The sequence below is a fragment of the Chrysoperla carnea genome, chromosome 4, assembly GCF_905475395.1.
Source record: "Chrysoperla carnea chromosome 4, inChrCarn1.1, whole genome shotgun sequence".
Lineage (NCBI taxonomy): Eukaryota > Metazoa > Arthropoda > Insecta > Neuroptera > Chrysopidae > Chrysoperla > Chrysoperla carnea.
In genome coordinates, this window is record NC_058340.1 from 64,011,373 (window position 1) to 64,033,868 (window position 22,496).

Consider the following 22,496-nt stretch of genomic DNA (forward strand, 5'->3'; position numbering starts at 1 on the left):
AATCCGTATTTTTCTTATATTATTATTTAATTGTTAATTTATTCATGCGTGAATGAATCATCGCTCGCTAAAATGAATATACAAAGTGTTCTACAAAATACTGAAATGCAATTCTGGTTTCTCAGTGTGTTTCCTTCTTTCTTGGTATTTTAGAGAAAGTATCGGAAAATATTATTTGTACTGTGTGTATCAGAATTTTAGTAATTGGTAAGAGAATTAAAAATAAATCTCAATGATAATAGTTACAAATAGAACTATTATCAATAAAAAAAAAACAATTAAAAGAATAAACTATTTAATTATGCTCAATGTTTAAATTGTTTATAGTTTTCGTAAACGAGGTCTCCGTATTATGAGTTATTCAGACTTTTCAAGACTTATTCTTTCTTCAAATATTTTTTCCACCAGAGTGGATGAAAAAAATCGACTAATTACATGATTTTATACTAGCCTAGGAGCTGAGAGTAATTTTTATGTAAAAATTCTTATCACCAATCTAACACCTTATTAGTTGGTAAGCGGGTAGTTGAGGATTAGTTAGTAATTTTGTTTAGTTGTTTTCGAGACATTGTGCCCTTCAGATGCTTGAGGTAATTAAGACCGAAAAAACTCGGAAATTGCTGAGGTACCAGTCCGGTATGGAAGAAACTAAAGTCTTATAATCAACCAACCAGCAGACAGTAGAATTTCTTGTTTACATAAAAATGATGCTCAGCTCTTAGAATATAATATACTTTTAATTGTTTCTATCTAAGCGTTAAAAACTTTAAATGTCGGATATAAAAATAAATATTATTCTGGTGCACTTCATACAAATATTTTAATAATATTTTAAAATGAAGATCACTGAATAGCTATTTAAAAATAAATTAATTATATTAATTAGAATAGTGTAATATTCTCAAGGTCTTGGAAGATTTTAAGTAAATAATATGAAAATTAAAAATAATTAACTTAAATAATGCCATTAATTTTAATATTTGAATAAGTCTAGTCTTATAAATAAATTTAATCACCGTTACATATTTATATACCTACCACGTATATAGGTTACTTGAGTAAGTTTTTTTAAATACCTTGTACCACACCTGTATTTCTGACCACTGCGTGCGGCGGGGGGAAGACGCGTTGTTTATGTTTATCTTTTAGTGTGTAATACATTCATACGAATAATAAGATTGTTATTGTTTGGTGTCAATATTCTTTAAAAAAAATCTATAGAATATTGTGCTCAGTTTTCTTTTAATGGATCAATATAAATTAGAAAAATTATTATTTATATTTTTTGTATTTATAACATGCGGATCTGTAATTACAACTATTTGCAGTGGAATTGCATGGAATCATTGGAAAGAAGTATTGGATAAATGTGCATTTCCAGAATGGGCAAGACATCATGATAATTGTGGATGTATACTATTCGGAAAAAAATTTGATAGTGGTTTTCGTGGTGGTGCAATCTCAAATTGTTACTATGTTACGTTTGCCCCATTATTAACAGCAGTATTTTTGGCAGTATTAGCTGGATATCATTGTGTGCGAGTTTTTATTAATAAAAAGGGAAAACCTAATCATAATGTTATGGTCGAAAGAAGGTGAATAATATTAATTCATTTTTACTTAGCATTAAATAACATTATAAACATTTAGTCATTCAGAGAATTGCATTCCTATATGCATTTCATGCAACAAACTATTGCATTAAAGCCCAGCTTACAACAATGTTGAATTCACAACGCACACGGCGAGCGACAAGCAAACTGTCTACTGAACTGTATGAAATTATGATTAATTATTAAGTTTATAGGTGTTTATCTTGATGGAGCCTCTCTGGTTCTCGTTAGTAACGTCAAATGAGTTAGAACTTAAATCAATTTATTGTAAAATATCATAAAATGAGTAAAAACATAATTATTTTTCTATACAGTTTTGGTGACGTTGTTATCACTGCGACTCCAAGCGTACAAGAAGATGGCGGAAATCGAAAAGTATGGCTAATACTATGCGGAGTGATTGTTTTCTTTTCAATTTACATTCTTGTCTACGCCATTGTACTGTCAAATGGTTATTACAAAACTTGTGATCAATACCGTATTGAAATATCGAACGATTTGAAGGCATTTGGTAATCAACAGGCTGTTATTTATGGACGATTGTCTTGTTCAGCAATTTATGATTTTATGGATTATTTATTCCCAAATTATGATGTCTATTCCCGTTCACAATTTATCAATACATCGATAACATTATTATTGGCAATTCAATCAGCATGGTTATCATTTATCCTGGCATTAATTTCAAGCGTTATTTACTTTAGGATTGCACAAATTAATAAAATTTAAATACTTTTCTTGCCATTATTTTAAGTTACCAAAATGCATTCTTTACTATTGTTATAAGGTATAAAGCCACGTTTAGTCAATGTCAAATAGCTTTTTTGTAAAATAGGTACTTGTATATGTGTAGGTCATAATTTACAAATTGAAAATTTGTAAGTAACTTTAACTAGTAGTCTGGTGAAACATTCTCTATGATCTAAAAAAATTTATAAGTATCTATTTTAGAAAAAAGTCAAACCGATTTGACGATCTGCTTCAAAATCGCCAGATTAAACAATATTTTCAGCTATTTTGACACGGCTAATTTGTTTTTTCTGTATTATTGTTTATTTTTTTCATCTATATAAGTATGTTATATTTTTTTAAATATATTCTAGCTCCGGTTGTTAAGTACATGCGCCATAAGTAAATCGAGCAAAATGAACAGATATTGAGTATAATTGATCTCAAATTTAATTGTTACGATTAATTTTCTTTGTTAAACCTTTCATAAACTTGGATATTCCGTTGATGAAGCAGCTAATTTTTCAATATTCTGTCCCTTACATTAATTTCATTGAACAAATGCACAACTTTTTTTATGTTTATAAAAATAAATTCGACTCCGTTAATATCTTTAAAAGCCTAATTCAAAATTAGGTGCCTTTGACAAAGTGCCTATATTTCATATATTAATAAGTGAGCTTAATATATTTGGACTGCCTAAGCTAATATTTTATATAATTAAATAGAATTTAAGTAGAATGTACAAATGTTGATGTTTTATTTATGACACTGCACAATAGAAATTTTATTTTAAATTATTCTAAACTACGATTCGCTTTTTTCGAATAATAAAAAATTAGTCTAATAATAAAATAACATCATAAAAGAATATGTTTTTACTATAGAATAGTTTTTTGATAAATTGTCCGAAAAAACATTAAATCGTAATTTAAAAGCATTCGTTGATCCAAACACAAATTGCATTTATTCAAGAATTTTCTATGTCTAATATATTAGATTTTTACAAAAGATATGTACAAAAATAAGTAAAAATGTTTTATTTTTTTAAATTTAATTTTTCTGAAAAGTTCATATCAGACAATTTGTATTTATAAATTAAAAAAATTAAATAAATAAAAATATTTATTAATTATAAAATGTAAAACAATTTTTTTTGATCTTTTTGAAAAGTGTTTTAACCGAAAGGTGTTACCATGTTTTACTAAGAAAGAGAAAGCATTTTGAGAGCAAGACACCGGGTAAATAATAAACTTTTAACGGACCTTCCAGCCAGCATATCCTTTAACATTATACGTCTTGGTTGTTATAAACCATTTTGCTCTTGGTAGCGTTACGTAGTTAACCGTGGACAACTCGATGGCCACAAAGTTCTGTACGTGGATATTATTTCGATCGGCAAAGTAGCTAGGCAATGTTGAATTGTTGACGTAGCTTTACACCTACGGAAATTTTTAAGTAAAAGTGATATACATAGGCTTAAATGGATTACACCAAGTGCAATTCAAGCACTTTATTTTTAACTAAGAATAACAGCTTAAAGGTTTTTATAAATAGTTAATTCTTTATAGATTAAACGTTTTTATGTCGTGCTAAGGTAACGCGTTAACGCATATGTGTTAATTAGCCTAATAATAGACGTACTATACTTCTATGGAACATAGACCGATAACACATGACAGAAATTTGCAGAAATATTACCAGACTTTGTTTCAGTATGACTTTTGTATCATCACGTTAAAATGATTAAAGTTAAACTTTAGGATGTTAACAATATAATTGAATAAAACAACGGTTAGCGTTTATATAAACATAAGGGATTTTTAATGGAAAAACATTTAATGTCTGTCTATATTTAATATAGGTCTGTGCCAATACGTCATTCATTCTTCAGTGGCAAATGTAGGAGAAATGTCAATGGCGAGAATTAATTTTTCCTCGACTGCAATATCGCATAATGACTTAAGTTATTAGTAAATGATTGCATATTTTCGTGAAAGTTACTTTTATGTTTTATTTATTTCTTATAATTTTTTTTTTTTATAAATATGTTAACACTTAAGTTCATGTGAAAAAAATTCGTATATAGATATTTAATATTAGTTTCATTTTGATATAAATAAGAAAACAAAACACCATTTCCTCAAAATGAAGAAATTATTTTCAAAAATTGATAATACCTCAAAAGAAACAAATAATTTTGTTGGTAAAGTTTTTGTTGTTGGTCGAGTTACCGTAACTGTAGAGGATGTATTAGCTGAAGGTAATTCTGTTATCGGATATTTTTTTTACAAAATGGCATAGTTATGTTTGTTTTCTGGTGTTTTAGGTGGATTTTCTTTAGTTTTCTTAGCAAAAGGCTCAAATGGTACACGCTATGCGTTAAAACGAATGTATGTTAACAACGAAATTGATCTCAATGTTTGTAAACGTGAAATACAAATTGCTGTAAGTACGAAATCAGTTTCTTATTTTTTTTTTATTTCATAATCTAACAATGATTCAATGGAATTATCGAACTTTCTTTTCCGAATAGCCTATAGACAAGAAGTTAGGTTGTATTAGAAAGCCTACACTTAGTATTGTATAAAAATATTGGTAGTAAATCCATTACTTGGAGATGATAGATTTATAGTTTCAGCTCGTTTAGACCTAAATAAGCATTCCTCTGTTGTGTAAATAGCAAAATAAAGCTGAATTAACCCAAACTTCACTGTACACACAGACATGATATCAAAAAGTGGGCGGAACTGAAAATAATATTTATTAATTAATAAATATTTTACATATGTGAGCGATTAAATGTTTAGGACCATTTTTAATGATAGTAATATTTAAAAAAATCAGAGCTCCTTTTTTTTGCGAAGGTGGTAAAATTCAAAGAAAACCTCTTACCTTTTTTGTTCTAGCATAAATTTTCTAATAAATGAGTAAAAATTACGATTTAGTAATATTTCAACGAAAAAACTATGATACTTAAGAGTTTAAAGTCTTGTGAAACAAGTGCTACAATTATAGCAGCCCATATAATAAATATTCTATAAAGCTTTTTGCAATTTCTAAAAAGACGGATCCCCATCTTATTCGTTAAAAAAATTCATAAAGGGGCTTTAACGAAAAATTACAAATAATCCACGGAAAAATCCTATCGTACTAGTAATTGGGTGTCCGGTCCTATTAGCTACGAATTCCCGGTCTTAAATCTACGAACTTGCATCCACTGATTCACGGTTGGGCCATGCCTTTAATGGGATCAAGTTGGCACGAGTCTGTGGATTTTTTGGTTAAACCTGTGATTGCGTTCATTTACTGATCCATGGTGAACTGTGGGTTAATTTCGAATTGTATGGATCTCTAATTACATCAATATGGGATGATATCAGTAGCAGCATCGTTTATACAGGATGTCCCGTGACACAATGGCCACAGTTTCAAAGTCAAAAATTTTGTTACTTTATCAGTTAAATTTACAAGTGCACATAACTCCTTAACTATTGGGTTTTGGGAAAAAGTATATAAGAATTTTTGACTTAAAATTGTAAAAAAAAAATACGCTTTCTTTTAAGCTGTGGCCATCGAGTCACGGACAACCTGTATATATGCAATTGGGTAATTAGATGGTTTTTATTAAAATTGAATTTTTCCCGTTCACTATTCGTCATTATTTGTGTCACACTTATTACTTAGTACAGATATTCTATATTTTTATAGGAAAAACCAAACATATTAGTGCATATTAATTCTTTGGAAAAACTTAAAGCAAATTAGGAAACAATTTCAAAGTTAATTTAGTTTGAATATCGAAATAAATTAACAGCACAGTATTTTTTGAAATATTGACCTTTAACTTGGCCCTTAAATTTTGATTAAATTACTCTTGGACTAATAATTAACAATATAGTGTATTTCGTTTTTTCAAGAATAAGTAAAACAACTCTTATCATTTGGTCATGTATCAAGGTTTACAAGAATTATCAAGTTACTTCAAATTTTAATTTCATTGATTATTTTCATCAGAAAGATTTCATTGATTACTTAAATAACTTATCAAATTAGAGTGAATAATTTTCAATGAGATTTTTTTTTTTTTTCAATGAAATTTTGTATTTTTAGAGTAATCTAAATGGGCACAAAAATATTATTGGTTATATTGATTCGAGTATAACATGTACTGGTAATGGAGTATATGAAATATTATTGTTAATGCCTTATTGCCGTACTCATGTATTAGGTTTAATGAATTCACGTATACAAACTGGATTTTCTGAGGCTGAAGTATTGCAAATTTTTTGTGATGTATGCGAAGCTGTGTCTCGACTACATCACTGTCAAACGCCAATTATACACAGGGACTTAAAAGTAATTATAAAACTTATCATTGTGGATGCTTCAAGTATTTCACAAGGCGGCCTGGAAGGTTAATAAATATTATCTTGTTTTTGGCGCAGGGAGGATGGGTTGCAATTGTAATGCAAAATAATTTTAATACAGAAAAATTTACTTTCTAATATTTCTAATATTATTATTACAGAGTGGGCCATAAATCGCTGTCTATTGAAAATATTAAGGTAATCTTGCTTGTGATTTAAAATTACCCTTTTTATTCATATAATTACGATGACTTTACGATAGGTAGTGAGCCTGTCTGCTTTGTATATTAAAAGAGAATTATTTTAACAAAAATATTGTTTTCACACCAGGAATTACCTTCAAGATCGTATAAAAGTATTAGTTCTGATTTAAAGTGTTCTTCTATCTCTTAACAATAACGAGTTCGAGGTAGCTTTAAGATGGCCCTAAAGATCTAAGTAAAATTCAAGAAGAAGAGCTCAACAGCTATCCTAACAAATTTTCCCAATATCGTTTATAATGGACCACCCTGTATTTAACCTTATACCTGGCCAGGGGTTTAAAATCACATAAAAATTCACTTGCGAAATACTTGAATGATTTATTTTAAAATTTAATAAGACAACTTTTATTTGAAATTTAAAAATGTTTTATTTAGGTAGAGAATATTTTATTAAGTGATAATGGTAATTATGTACTCTGTGATTTTGGATCAGCTACGGCAAAAGTATTAAAGCCAGATGTTCATGGAGCAGCTACTGTTGAGGAAGAAATTAAAAGATATACCACATTGTCGTATCGTGCTCCAGAAATGGTCGATATGTATTGCGGAAAGTCAATTACAACCAAGGCTGATATATGGGTATGGGTCTTTTTTTTCTTGAGGGTGTCCATTATGTAATAGTACAGTATGTGTGGTGCAAAATACCGCAGACAAAATACTTGAGAAAAAATCTGAGTACCAAAGGCCGGTTGATTGGTTTGGTTTCGTGCCCAAAAAAAAAAAGAACAAAAAAAAGGGGGATTATACACTAAAATTTTTCTCAAACTACTATTTTTCTCCTAATTATTGCGTTGGAAAATCGAACGGCTTAATTTTTTTTTTACAGCTGAGGTATTTTTCCCACTATATATTGCTTTATTTTCTTTTCTTTTTTAAATCTCAAAATTTCGTTCCTTTAATAACTAATAATATTTAATCTAATTTTTCATAATATCTAATAGGTTGGATGAATTTTCAGGCTTTAGGTTGTTTGTTGTATAAATTGTGTTTTTTTACCTTACCATTTGGAGAAAGTGTGTTAGCCATACAAAGTGGAAATTTTCAAATACCAGATAATTCTAAATACTCGAAAGGCCTCCATCAATTAATACGTAAGATGCTTAATCTATTTTCAAAATGAAAAGTTCCATTATCTAAATTAAGTGATATTACAGGATATATGCTTGAAACTGATCAAGATAAACGACCAGATATTTATCAAGTGTGTGCAATAAGTTTTCCACTATTAGGCAAAGAGAATCCTATTCAAAATTTGCATGTAAGTTAGTTCATACATTTTTGCTTGTGAGAAAAGATACAAATTTATATCTCCACATAATTATCGCCCGTTTTTAGAATTTTTTTCGCGAATCATAATTAATATAAGATTACCATGAAATGATTTTTCAGAAACGACACTATTGGATTAGACGACATTGCATTACTTAAAAGAGTCTGATCCGTCCCCGGTTCTCACTTCTTGGGTCATTTAGAGCCGTTAAAGTATAGCAAGAGGGTTTAACTTTGATCTAAGTGGGTGAATCTTCTCATAGTAAGAGCTGATAGTTAATTTAAGATTCTGAAGTATCGAGGCTAGCTGTGAATCTATTATAATGCTTTAATTTTCTGTCTAATAAAAAAATTGTACATGATAAAATTCTGGATGTATTTTAAAGATAAAATTCGTATCTTTGTTAATTCACACTTATTTTTTAATTAAAATTTTCGATTTTTATATATTTTTAAAAATAAAAACCAATATATATTACAGAAAGTAATGACACCAACATTAGAGCAGCTTCCTCAGCCTCAATTTGAGGCTGATGTGAAACGAGCATCGAATATAAAAGTAACCAAAGTAGTTACTGGTCCTGTTATTGAAGGGACAAGCGTCGCACCTCGTCAACGACCCAAAGGCAATGTTAGTCAACCATTGGCTATAACAAGCAATTTATCAATTGTGTTAGGTTCAAGTCCTACAAACATTCCAAAAAAATCCCAAAGTCCTGTATCATTACCAGAAAATACAATTACTCAAACCGTATCAAATTTTCAGAACCAATTTTCACCTCAAAATAGTACTGTGGTATTTTCACCTGAACATTCATTTCCTACAACTTTCCCACCACCGAATACCGTTGCATCGGGAGAGGGTAATTTTGATACGTTATTTCAATCATCTGTTTATCCTGATCCATTTCGAGATGAGAGTCTTGAAACTCCTGGAAGTTTACCACCAACAAATACCTTGCACACTGTACCTCATTCCACATCGTTATCTGGTGAAACTTGTGTTATTTCACCACATTCAGTTAATTTTTCACCCGTTGGTCAAAATGTTACACAATCCACTAGTCAATGCATTCCTATGGACAGTCCTCCTGATTCACCAACTCTTAATGTTCCTAAAGGTCATCGACGTAATATGAGTGATACCACTGCTTTTAACAAGTAAGTTCTAAAGTAAGTTTTTAAGCTTAATTTTTGAAAATAATTTATAAATTTTGTTTAAGGGTATATGCTGTAGAAACCACGCAATTTTTAGCACCTTATGAATCATCTATGAAACCAAGAGATAGCAATACTTCTACTATGCATGTAGCATTACCATCTGGTATTGCACATACTGGATCGGCTTCAAATGCAGAGTTATGCCGTGCTCCCGCGCCTGACATCCGTTCAATGTCAGCCGATATAGCTGATTGGAATCCTTTTGAAGAAACACCGTTTAATCAATTAACTGAAGATCATATATTTGGTGCTGAATTTGATAAAATTAGAAGAGGGAGCCAAAGCAGTAAGTTTTGTTTTCACTCAAACCTTTACTCCAAAGATGTCTCCAGCTCTACTTATTATAGTTATATCAAATTTTAATGTTCGGAACTACTTTACTGTCCTGGTTGAAAAAACTGAAACTCACGTATTCCTAAGAGCAGCCAGTGATAAATTAATTTTTTGTTGTTAAATTACTTTTGGAATCTTGGGTATCAATTCGTCGTCATGTTTTATCAAAAGTGATATTTTCTATACTTTCAATTCAACTTTTTTTAGGTATTCAAGGTGTCAAGTCAAGAGAAAGTCTAGTAATGTCTGTGTCAGAAGATCCATTTGGATCAGCCCCATTCAGTATGCCACCAAAAGTTCGCAGGGAAAGTGGAAAAGGAACCAATCGCGATAAAAGAGGTAATACACCATAAATCTTTAAGTTAGTAAAATTACAATTGACTCTCAATACAATCAAATTTAAATATTTATAAAAAACAATCATTTTCGACACTATAAACAAATCGGGCTTTTTCTTCTGTTTTGATTTTACAAACTAGATTTATGATTTATAAAAACAAAAAATGGAAGATTATCATGTGGATAATACATTTAAATTCTGTAGAAAGTTTTGTAAAAAGAATTTCTGATACTATGGGCAAGCTTTCCGATATCAGTCGAAATTCTGATGTGCGGGCAGCTTTTCACTTCAGATCTGTGTTCTGTTTTAGCCACGGGTGCCGCATTGCGGAATTCCTCAAGCATCGAGCGTGTGTTTAAAACTGTACTGAATTGATTTTTCAAAAACATGACTAATCAACTTAATCGATTGGCAAATGTCAAAGTTATTCAATATTTACATACCGAAATAAAAGATGGTGTACCTTGTACACTAAATTTACATTAAAAAATTGATTGATTATGATTGTTTAAAAAACAAACATTCTACAGAATTTAAATATTTCAACATGAATACCTTTTTTTTTCTTTTACTAGTCAGTTATATAAACACAATATTAGTGACGATAGCATAAAGTGATAAATAAAATAAAATATTAAAAAAAAAATTTATTAAAAACGAATTTTTAACACAAAATAAAACAAATTATATTCTTTTATTTAGCTAAAAATAAATAAATATATATTGTCTAATATTCACACAAACAAACATAATGTTTCAAAAATTTGATTTGTTTAAGTAAAACATTCCGACGTTATACTATCCGGGAATTGTTTTCTATAATAATTATTTTTAATATAAGTTGATATTCTCTCATTATGGTCCTAATTATAATAATTTCTTTTACCTAGATTTTCTTTTTATTGCAACGTAACAAAAAGCGTATAGCTTTTAAATCCATATAAAACATAAAAAACTAAGAAAATTCAAAACATTTCCAGAATCGCTTCTAATTTCTAGGAATGTTTAGTATTTTTCTAGTGCTTTTTAGAGATTTTTTAGTTCTCGGTATGCAATAAATGAAGAAAATGATCGTTAATCATTTGTTTTTCTCGATTAAATTATAAATAATACGATATTTATAATTTAACACTGCTTAGTGCTTATATAAACAAAACGTAGCATAATTAACATTTCTAACTAATTCTATTTTAGTTCAAAATTGATCGAAAATAAAAGAAATCGTTAATAAGGACTTATATTGTTGTTAAAAATGTACAAGAGTTAAGAAAGCGGGAATTCTGAATAAAATAAGGGGTGTATAATTTCTTTGAAGGTAAATTTGTGAGGAAAAACTACTTTTTTTAACAATCCGCCTTATATTTCCTTACATTTTTTGCCATAAAGATGAGTTAGGCTTTTTGCTCAAACCTTCAATTATATAACCTCTGTAATACGCCTACCTGTGGAATTGCAGCTTCTAAACGAATTTATCGATTTCAATGAGGTTTTTTAAGTTTGAATGCAATTCTAATCGGTAATTCTAAGCTATATTTTATTAAAATTTGATCAGCTGTTAGATTTTCAACTTTCTTACCGGATAAATGTAGCGAAGAGGATGGGGTCTAATCTATTAATTTTTAGTATATGCTAAACAATTAATCAAAATTATTATAATTGGCCAGTTTGAAGGAACAACTTGTAAAATTATTACAATTAAAATATTTAAAATTACCTAGTCTTAATAGTTACGAAAATGACAAAATTATGTATATACCTACAATCTACATATTATTATAAATAAATTCATGCGTATATATGTATATACAGCACGATCCACCAAAAATTGAACGTATTTCTTTTTATAAAAAAGTCTAAAGGTGCAAAAAATAAGCTTTAATATATTTTCATGTCATTGTAAAATCTCTTCGAGTTAACTCAAGCAATAATGAGTCTTTATGTTATCATAGAACGAAATATTATAAACCCCCGCCTTGACTCGTCAAGTCAGGCTGATCCATCCAAAATCAAATTAATTTCTTTTCGTAGAAATGTCTAGAGATGCTAAAAAGAAAATTTGTAATATTTTCATTGGTAAAATAACGTCGAATTAGTTCAAGCAATAATGAATATGTTATTATAGAATGAAGTATGATATACCTCTGTCTAGACTCGCCAACTTAGATAATTTCGAAACTAATTTTTAATATAATTAACATAAATTATACCGCGTTTCGTTATATTTCTCCTCTAATTATTAAAAATTTACATTTACTCGAAAAACGTAACTCTTTCTTGGAAGCTAGGTAAAAATATATAATTTATATATATGTTTGTTATCCCCTTTTAATTTCCTTTATTTTGATAACCTACTTCATAGGTTTGGTTAATAAAGTATGACTATTTCGCGCCAATAATTCGCCGTTTTTTTTTCAAACACCTATCTAATTAATGCAACTTGGGTTTATAAGACGAATATAACGATACCTTATCTGTCGTAATCCATCCCGCTCTTTGGAAGAACGAAGTAATAAAGAAATTTACAAACAAATATACATACATACATACAAGATACGCGCGATAAACATAACCCTGCTTTGGCAGTTGGGTAAAAAGACAATGCGTTTTATTTTTGGAAGGGAGCACTGTATATAATATATATGTATATAGTAGATTCAAGATGAAAAAAGACCGACCGAGAAAGAGAAGATATATAAATATAATGTGTATATATGTACCCTCTCTTTATGTGGGCTTTATTTGATTTTGCGTCTATTATAAAAAATAATACAATTTTTTATGATTATTATTTGAGAATAAATAAAAATATAAATAATTAAATAAATAATTGTTCGATGTATTATTTCACAAAGGTGCTTTTACGAAATATATAAATAATATATTATTGTAAATGTTGTTAAAAATAGCTATGTAGTAAAAAAATACAAAAAAAAAAAAACTATTACCGATGATACTAGATAAAAAAAAATACCAATAATTATAAGGCTGAAATTAAAACAAAATTTTGTTTAAGTAAGCCTATTTAATATATATTTGACGCATCTCACCTTGATTTTATAATTAGCTGCGAAAATCAAATTTAATATTTTCTATGCACAATTGTATTTTACAAAAATAATTATCCCCAAAACATTTGTGAATTAAAAAAAAAAAAAAATGTACCATCTTTCTTGCTAAAGGTATCTATGGTTGACGGTTTTATGGCAACATACATGCAGAAGATTTTCTTGTTGGGTTTTCCATCTAAGAGATACTCTATCTTGTGTTTTTAATAAGAACTAACATTTTCGATAAACAATCTGTTCTTTATAACTTACGTGGTAATTGTAAAACTCATAACGACTCTATTCTGTCCCAAAAAACTAACGATCCGATATTCAGTTAATATTCTAAAATTTCTTTACCAATTTGACATCTTGTATCCACAGTTAACTTTAATATTACGGTGAGACGCGTTTTGTATTTTAGAATTTTTATTGGAATAATTACTAAAGTATTTATTCTCTATTAGAGGTTCTAGTCGAATAAATATTTATAGTTCTAAGTTTATTTTAAATTGATAATTATTCTATCCAAAAAACTCGTTCAATGAATTATATGCCTATATTCGAGAATTCAATCTTTACGTGGATTTAGTAGAGTTAGAAATTGTAGTAAGCAAAAATGTTTGAATTTAATATTTCAAGTAGAATTTGTAGCTTTCAAAAATCCGCCATGAATATCTCCTAAAGAACTTTGTTTAATAGATGAATGAAAAAAAAAAAGAATACATTTTCTAAATTCAGAGCGGCCATAAATTTTTACTTTCATGGGTGGGTATTATATTAATTTTGAATAGGTAACTTTCATTTACCAATTTATCTTTCCAGAATTAATATTTTTTGGACAAACCCATTAAAACTTATTTCCTGTTTAAACGTATATTCGTAATAAATAAAATTAAGTATTTTATAGCATTCGTTTTACTATTTTAATTGCTCAAATATCAATTATTATTATGTCAATGATTTAGAATGATCATTGAATCAATTATTATTATGTCAATGATTTAGAATGACCATTGAGTCAATTATTATTATGTCAACGATTTAGAATGATCATTGAATCAACTATTATTATGCTGATGATTTAGAATTATTATTAAAAAAAACAACTGAATATTTATTTGACTAGACAGACCTTTAATAAAAATAATTGAAGAATTTAAAAACAAAAAAGCATTGCATATATTTATTATTACTAAAATATTAAAAAACAAATTTTTAAAAAGTGCAAAAAAAAGACGGCTTACAGATTTGTCTTCCCCCAAATCAACGTAGAAATATTTTTTTAGAGTGATAATAATATTGTTGCCAAAGATTTATTTAAGAATAAAAAATATCTTTATTCTAATTTTTTTTTCAAATATGTTTGTAAATTTTTTATTTTAGATTTTTAGAAATAGTTGCGTTTATTGCTTTTGGAACGTTTTCGTAATATAGAAACACATGGCTTATATGAAACAAAATTTTGATGAAAAATGTGATACTCGATACAAAAACTAAATTATTTGTGCTAATTCCTTATAAGGTTTGTTAAAACGTTTCAAATATTTGAGCCGGAATCGAATACACAACCTCTTGCTAACTGGGTCACCATTGATCATTGCGTATTTATTTTTGTTTGCTTCTAACAATTGGTTGTTAGGTTGAAGTGGTTGATTAGTAGTGATTTTCACTCGGAGATCTGAGGCTCAAAAGATCTTACCTCAATGATCACCAAATTGGCGATGAGAATACCAAACGATTAGTTAATTTATACTAAAGATGGCTAATGGATCCTAAAATTTATTTCGCTTTTCCAAACTTTCGAACCAGTGTATATAATCATATGTGTGATAAATAAACCGTACTTAATAAATAATTACTTGATACATAAATTGTATATAACGCCATGTTGTTTCTATTTTATGAGAAAAATTGAACATTGATACAAAATTTACAAGCATATAAAATGTAAAAAAGCAAAATATATTTAGTGTAAGAATATATATCAAATTTATTTAAAACTGAAATAATTATATTTTAATCATAGTATTATTTAGAAAAGCAAAAATTGGGCTGTTTAGAATCCAAATTTCTCTAAAATTCTTTTATAATCATTATTGTTTTCGTGAATTGATAGGGGTGGGGTTCATAATGTAAATATATTGTAAAAATCAGTGTATATGGAAAGAGTTAATCACCTAAAATGTACAGTTTATTCAAAAGTAATTAATTTGATCCACTTGTAATTTTGAAAAGCAGCCCTTGAATATATATGAAAAATAATATATAATTAAAATGCATGCACATTCCTTTTAGTTATAACTTATTAGGCATATTTAGCTCTAAACCTTTAATATGTCTGCGGCCATGCGTTCCTGCTTTAAGAACGCGGTATAAGCTTACGATTGAGTACGCGATGTTGGCTAACACCTATGAAATTTTCATCGTTTCTGAAAATTCCACTAAAACTACGCTTGGTCGCAGATCTATAATGTTTTATCATTTCAAAAATTCTTCTTGTAGATGGCAATAATGTTATTCATCGTCGATATATATATTTTTTTCAGTTTTTATTGTGTTTAAAACAGAGCATGTGCGTTGCAAAAAGTGAAATTAAAAAAATAATATCAAAATGATGATTATTGCATTAAAACGGTGGGTCTTATTCACACTAAATGGTGTCAATGGTACCTTCTGTGCCAGAATGATCTACAGTATGAACAAATTACTCCGATGTATCAGAATAACTAAAGTAAATTTCTATGATATCGATTGAAATTGCTTCGAGATATCGCCCTTCGTATATGATTTTTCTCAACATCTCAGAAACTAGACGTCTCAGACTCAACTTGAGTTAGTTTTTGTATTTATTATATGATCTAAAATAATTTTTATCCAAATCGGGGTAAAAATCAAGAAAATCACGATACTTAATATTCGAATCGGAAATTGTTATCTAGGGTAATTTAAAATAATATACTAAAATGTATCCCGGTCCTAAAACCATTAGATATCATTTAGTGTGATGCAACAACAGGACCAATTACGTATGAATTTCGGAATGATTCATTAGTTTGTAACTGAAAAATAAAAATAGGAAATTTTATAGTATGATTGTTGGAGGGAATTTAAACTAAAAATATTATTTCTCCAAATTAGTTAATTTTTATCGATCGATAATAAATTCCTGTCATCACTCACACATTAAATTTTCTAAATAATCTATTATTTATATTTTTATAATAAATTAATACAAATTTAAAGAAAGTATATTTTGTATTTTAGCAAGAACTAATTCTTATCAAAAGAAATCTGTTAATATGTTGATAAAGAAACAATTCATTAGAATATAATTAAGTATTAAGGTTTGTTTTTTTTTCGCTGCACTAATCGCATATAACGTTTCCTGCAATTGTTTATGTGATGTGTTGACACGGGATTGATTTACTGAAAATAAGACTGATTTTTCGGGTAATAAATTTGTAATTACTTATCCTGATCGTCCCAAGCGTCAAGGGCAAAATTTCAAACTTTGTTTACAATATGTTTTTTAGGTTACATTGTGAAAATGTATTAATTCATCTGAAAGAATAGTATATTAAATTTACTTAATAGAAAATGCCACTTATAAATTATATATCCGAATTGCGGTTCTTTAATTGTATTTACTGAAGTGATGAGAAAAACTGAAGGGACATACTGCTTGTAAATTTTTAAAAAATAAAAGTATAGTTGCGCAAAGTTATTTTTGTCCAGGAAAAATGATCAACATAATTAACGGTAAAAATTGATGTTGGGTGCGATATTTGAGCTAGTGCAGAATAAAAAAAAACAAGCCTGATTGAAATAATAGTTAACTATCATTTAAACACATGGAACAGCCCTTCTTTTCGCCAGGGGAGGGAAATATAATTATCTATTATATATAATATATAAAATATATTCAACAGCACTCTTTATTTTTCATTCCTTTATTATATTAATTAAATTTGTTTATTCATATTTGTATTATATTTTCAACAATCATTTTAAATCTGAAATTCAAGTTTTTTAAAAGAAATTGATGACCAAATTCGAAAATTTCAAGTAATTTACGCTTGGAATGTTTATTTTCAAAATTTTACAACCAGGTTATCCCAAAATTTCGTTAGTATTTATTATTTCTGTCATTGAGATATCCTATTCAGTCTATTTTTCTGGTTCTAAGTATAAAAAAAGTTAGTAAATTAATTTCAACATGCGCATTTCTATTAATTTTGACGATTTATTAAAAAATTAATCAAAATATCGGAAAAATTGTATAATTTATAACACAGGAGCCGATGCTCATTCGTTTCTTTCGACAGTTTCAAGTCTGTACGTCTTTTAGACAGAGATTATTTTTTCTCTCCAATCTGTTCCGTGTTTTTTTCCTCCTCCCTATTCTTGTGTTATCTTCATCGGAGTCTTATATTAAACGATACATAAGTTAGGTTACAGTGGCAGCCTAGATAGAATATTCATTGTACTATCTGCACTCCACAAGGAGCCCACTATTCTTTTATTTATTTGGAGCTGTTCAAGAACGGTAGTAGATTTGACGTCGATAGATTTAGTGTGAGTATTCAATGAAGCCCCTATTCAATTCGAAATCAAAAGAAATGCGAAATAATTTATATCGAAAGTTAATTTTACTTTCTTAGAATCAGAAAACATTGACAGGCGATGAACGTCGTTAGGGGGTTACAAAATTTAATGGTGTTTGCGTTTTACTAAATTTTGTGGGAGTTATGAATAAAAATGGTGTCTATAGTTCCTGATCATCGCTTAACTAACTAAAAATATCAACCCCTCCCTAACATTCATTTTTTTAACTTTTATGGTTCATAATTCATTTCATCCTGGTTTTCTAATTCTATATTTATTTCATTTTCAAAGCGCGTTGATAATTTATTTCCAAGTAATTAATCAAAATTCTTAAAAATGAGTTTTATGTATGTCATTATGTTCGGCTGAACTGAGCACTCAGTTAGTTTACTGAGCGATCTTCATTTACACAGTACCGTATATTTCTTAAAGAAAAAAATGAATTATTTGTTAAATGAAGTGTCGGTGATACTCAGTTCGGTAAATCGCAGCCATTATAATTATAAACTTGAATATTCAGGTTTATTAGAAAAAAATTTGAATAAGTGATATTTGAATTATTGTATTATAAAAAAAAAACATTTTTTTGATGTATTTGCTGGCAATAAACTTCCGTACCTATTCTAGCTATGATCGTGTTTTATTTAACCTGCTTGCACAACATTTTTTACTCCTTTTTTTAATGCACTACTTTCTAATAATAAGGGCTGTTCCAAACTTTCTTTGGTGGTAGTTTTTCATTTATTTATTATATGTATATAAATAATTTTCTATATGGTATTAAACTGGGCTTAGTTTTTAGTTAGATTGCCTTTAGATTAATTAATGCTTACCACCTTGTATTTGAAATAGCCCTTGGGTAGAAATTAGTGAATATAATTTATTGAATCTTGAACTTGTATGAATTAAAGTGTGGAAGGACACAGAATCCCTGAATCAGGAAATTGTGGAGTTTTCATATTTGAATTATTTTTAATGCCTGCCTAGTTTATCTTTATAAAGAAAAGAACAGGAGTGATTAGATCTTATATGCTTTGACAATAAAGAATATATCCCAACAGTTTGACACTAACGTGATTTAAAGAATCCTTTGTCTCGCACGCAATGTATCTACGATACACTGGCCATATTTAATTAACTGTTGGCTTTATTACCGTAGTTTTATTCATTTATATCAAGTATTGATGTCAAAAATGTTAGAATTATGCAGACATATTATGCACTTAAATCTAAAATCAAAGTAAGGAACAGTAGATGAAAGGGCAATAGTTTAAAAAACTAATTTAATATGAATAAACAGTAATTTTTCGATTCAGGTATTGCAAGTTCCCTTAACACTTCATTCCTCAAGATTTATTTAGAATGACGAAATTAAAAAGTTAAACTTGGGCGCAAGTTGTGTTTGCGATCCATGTTATTTCGTGTAATAGAAAGAAAAATAAATTTCTGATATCCACTTTTTTCCAGTCATACAAAAAGTCAAACTACTAACATTGATACAAAATGAATGGATATTATCGGAGACTGTAAACGATGAAGAGACAACTTCACCAATTGTACCAATGAATTCTGAAGATGGTGACCAGCCATTAATTGAGTCAACAACAAATGAAAATATTGAAACATCACCTCCATACGTGAAAGCACCCTTTGAAGATCGTTCAAAATACGAAAAATTACAAATGGTTTACGATGTCTCTTCGGATGAAAGTGCTAATGAAAATCAACAATCGACAATTCAACCGAATGAAATTGATCAGCGGTTAAAAAAGCGTCGACGGGTTAAACATAATTTACCAGAGAAATTACAGTTAGTCTATAATAAGGTTGATAAAAATAATATACCTATTGTAAGGAATTTTCTGAATGATAAGCAATCACAAAAAAGCTCTAAAACAGGTAATAATCCAAATTCGATTGATTATGTTGATTCGGATGACTCAATTGGATCATGTAGTGATTTACGAGCGAATGAAGATAACGACGAACGAATAACAAACGATAAACAACTTGATAAATTAGATGAGAAAAGCGAAACAATAAGTGAAAGTATAAAGACATGTAGTTCGTCAGCTTACCACGCTGAATGTGAAAGTATGACCACACATGAGGATGATATAAGTCGTGTTTTCACAAAGAAGAAAACCAAGTATATTGAGCAAGTTGAAGAAGAGACAGCTGAAGATATGATATTTATTGGTCACAAGTATGCTGATAAACCATTATTGTTAGATGATGAACTCGACTCGGAAACCGATCTCAATGTACTCAAATCCGAAGTTAAAACTGATATATTAAAAGAAAAAGATGATGTTTTTGCTATGGCCCCATTTCCGACAATTATACATTCCACATATAAAAAAAGAAAAAGTCGTTCATCAAATTTGCAAACACCTGTGACATCAACACCAGAACAATTGGAGGTTATTCAATTCTCATCGAAACATTCAAGTCCAAATATTATCCCACATAAATCACCGATTGAGACAGCTGATTTGGTTGTGTTAGATGAACACAAAGAACCGCCCGTATCAAATTTAATCGATTTTGATAATAGTCCAATTAATACAAATTGCTTAAAACCAAAAAATCCTTTTGTGGCAGCTACAAATATTTATGTGAAATCAAAAGATATATTTCCTGATAATTATTCAAGAAATTATGAAAATATATTTTTACCACAGAAAGAGAATGAATTGTTTGATAAATTTTTTACACAAGAAAAAACTGAATTCACATATTCATCTGATAACGACGATGATAATGATGAAAGACCGTTTAATAAATTAGATGATAAAAAAGATATTTTCTTCCAAACAACAGCGGCAACAGAAAAACTTGATGGTACAAAAAATCAATCAAAATATCGTCATTTCAAAAATCCCGATAAAAATAATTCAGATACAAAACCTGCGAAGAAAACTATACAAAAAGCAAATAAGAAAACATTCAAAACAAAGAAACAACAATCTTCAACAAAATTTATACAATCCGCTGGATTTAGCAACATGAGTTTTGAGGATTTTCCATCTGGAGACGATACGGAAAATAAAAGTAAATCACATACACCATTTGAAGTAATACGTGATGATTTAAACACGTTAGATATTGATATTGATAAAAAATGTAATTCATTGAAACGAGTTCATAAGAAAACGTTTTTGTGAGGGTAAGGGGTGTTATTTACTCCAATTTTTTTGTACTATACGAAAGTATTATTTTTTAAGGTTATTCATTCAATTGACTGTTATTACTATCACAGTTCTTAAAGTTTATTTTTATATTAATAGCATTATATTGTACGTTAACATTCATATTTTTAGAAATCTTGTGTTTTCCACTAAATCCACAGAATATAAATATAAATATTAATTTAAAATTATTATATACTGCTCCGCCAAAATAATGGAGCACTTAAAAAAATTTTTGATTTTATCGAAATTTCAAACCGGTATATCTTGGCGAAAAATGTTTAGATCTGAATGAAATATACAGTGTGTCCCCGGATAGAGGTAACTATACTTGTAAATTTTCTTATTTTGCATTTTAAGAAAAAAAGTCATTCTTTATAAGAAGTTTAAACTACCCTTCGTCCTTCTCAAATAATGATCTTATAGAAATAAACCTGACCTCAATCGAAAGCTTAAAGTTTGAAATATTGATTCAAAAACTAAAAATTACAAGCTATAGAATGATATATATTTTATTCAGGTCCAATTATTTTTCGTCGAGATATACCTGTTTGAAATTTCGAGAAAATTCAAATTTGTTTTGAGTGCGCCACTTTTTTGCAGGGCAGTATTGATTGGAAGATACTAATACAAAATTTCGAATCGATTTTGTATCAGTTTCTCCAAGACTATAATAGAAAAGAATTTGGATAAATAAATATATGAAGAAGGGGGTTTATATTCGTATATATACAAGCGGGTCTCTAGCGTGGCTCAACTAGCTTTGATCCAACAAAGTCAGCCTGAGATATGCTGAATACTCGCTGGACACTCGATTAATTACGAATATCCTTTATCGATAGGGGAAAGATAATTCCTGAATGGAAAAATGTATATTATTGCTAAAATATTGAAGTGATCTATAACTTTAAAATAGTATCGGTCTTTTTGTTGAATTGATTTAACATTGTTATATCTTTTTTATTTTGAATTTGTTTCTTTTCAAATTTATTTAAGTTTTCTCGAAAGTTTACTAAAGAATCATTTTATTTCTATAAAGTTACTGCATAAATAGTAGGGCAGTTAATCATACAAATTTGGCACATTTGATACAAGCACCAAATTTTTGCCAGGTACTAGTCACATTGAAAATATGCGTTAGCTTTGACGCTAATGCAACCGTAACCTCATTTATGATGGATTTATTGCCCTATAATGTACTCGCAACATATATCCATCGGGCTTTTGCCCGAGGAAATTATTAAACATTTAAAAGGGTAATCGGTTATGAAATTTTTATAATTTAAAAATAATTTTAATAAATCTTTTCTATAATATTCTAATTTAGAAATAATTTTTGATAAAATTGAGATTTTACGATTAGTTTTCTCTAAATCACACTAATCGTTATTAATTGATTCAACCATTCCATTTATTTAATTTATTTTTCGACTTTTGTCTCTAAAAATATTTATGAGTAATTTAGTATTTGTGTTCAAATTTCAAAATATGGATCCACGTTCTATATTAGTGAAA

General features: G+C 28.5%; 2 protein-coding genes across 2 annotated transcripts; both read left to right on the forward strand.

Moving 5' to 3' along the window:
• Positions 1 to 1,089: 1,089 nt before the first annotated feature.
• LOC123298002 lies at positions 1,090 to 3,151 on the forward strand. Its single transcript, XM_044879851.1, has 2 exons — positions 1,090 to 1,595; positions 1,928 to 3,151. The coding sequence occupies exons 1-2, from the start codon at positions 1,246 to 1,248 to the stop codon at positions 2,340 to 2,342; spliced, it is 765 nt and encodes a 254-aa protein (XP_044735786.1). The 5' UTR covers positions 1,090 to 1,245; the 3' UTR covers positions 2,343 to 3,151.
• Positions 3,152 to 4,473: 1,322 nt separating this feature from the next.
• On the forward strand, positions 4,474 to 20,957 carry LOC123298857. Its single transcript, XM_044880952.1, has 10 exons — positions 4,474 to 4,605; positions 4,672 to 4,790; positions 6,456 to 6,701; positions 7,351 to 7,554; positions 7,934 to 8,066; positions 8,130 to 8,233; positions 8,726 to 9,405; positions 9,468 to 9,751; positions 10,006 to 10,137; positions 19,258 to 20,957. The coding sequence occupies exons 1-10, from the start codon at positions 4,491 to 4,493 to the stop codon at positions 20,955 to 20,957; spliced, it is 3,717 nt and encodes a 1,238-aa protein (XP_044736887.1). The 5' UTR covers positions 4,474 to 4,490.
• Positions 20,958 to 22,496: the final 1,539 nt, after the last annotated feature.

Coding starts and splice junctions, on each gene's coding strand:
- LOC123298002 (XM_044879851.1), top strand. CDS start 1,246: ATGGATCAATATAAATTAGAAAAATTATTATTTATATTTTTTGTATTT. Junction 1,596..1,927: donor AATGTTATGGTCGAAAGAAG/GTGAATAATATT, acceptor TTTTCTATACAG/TTTTGGTGACGTTGTTATCA.
- LOC123298857 (XM_044880952.1), top strand. CDS start 4,491: ATGAAGAAATTATTTTCAAAAATTGATAATACCTCAAAAGAAACAAAT. Junction 4,606..4,671: donor AGAGGATGTATTAGCTGAAG/GTAATTCTGTTA, acceptor CTGGTGTTTTAG/GTGGATTTTCTTTAGTTTTC. Junction 7,555..7,933: donor CAACCAAGGCTGATATATGG/GTATGGGTCTTT, acceptor ATGAATTTTCAG/GCTTTAGGTTGTTTGTTGTA.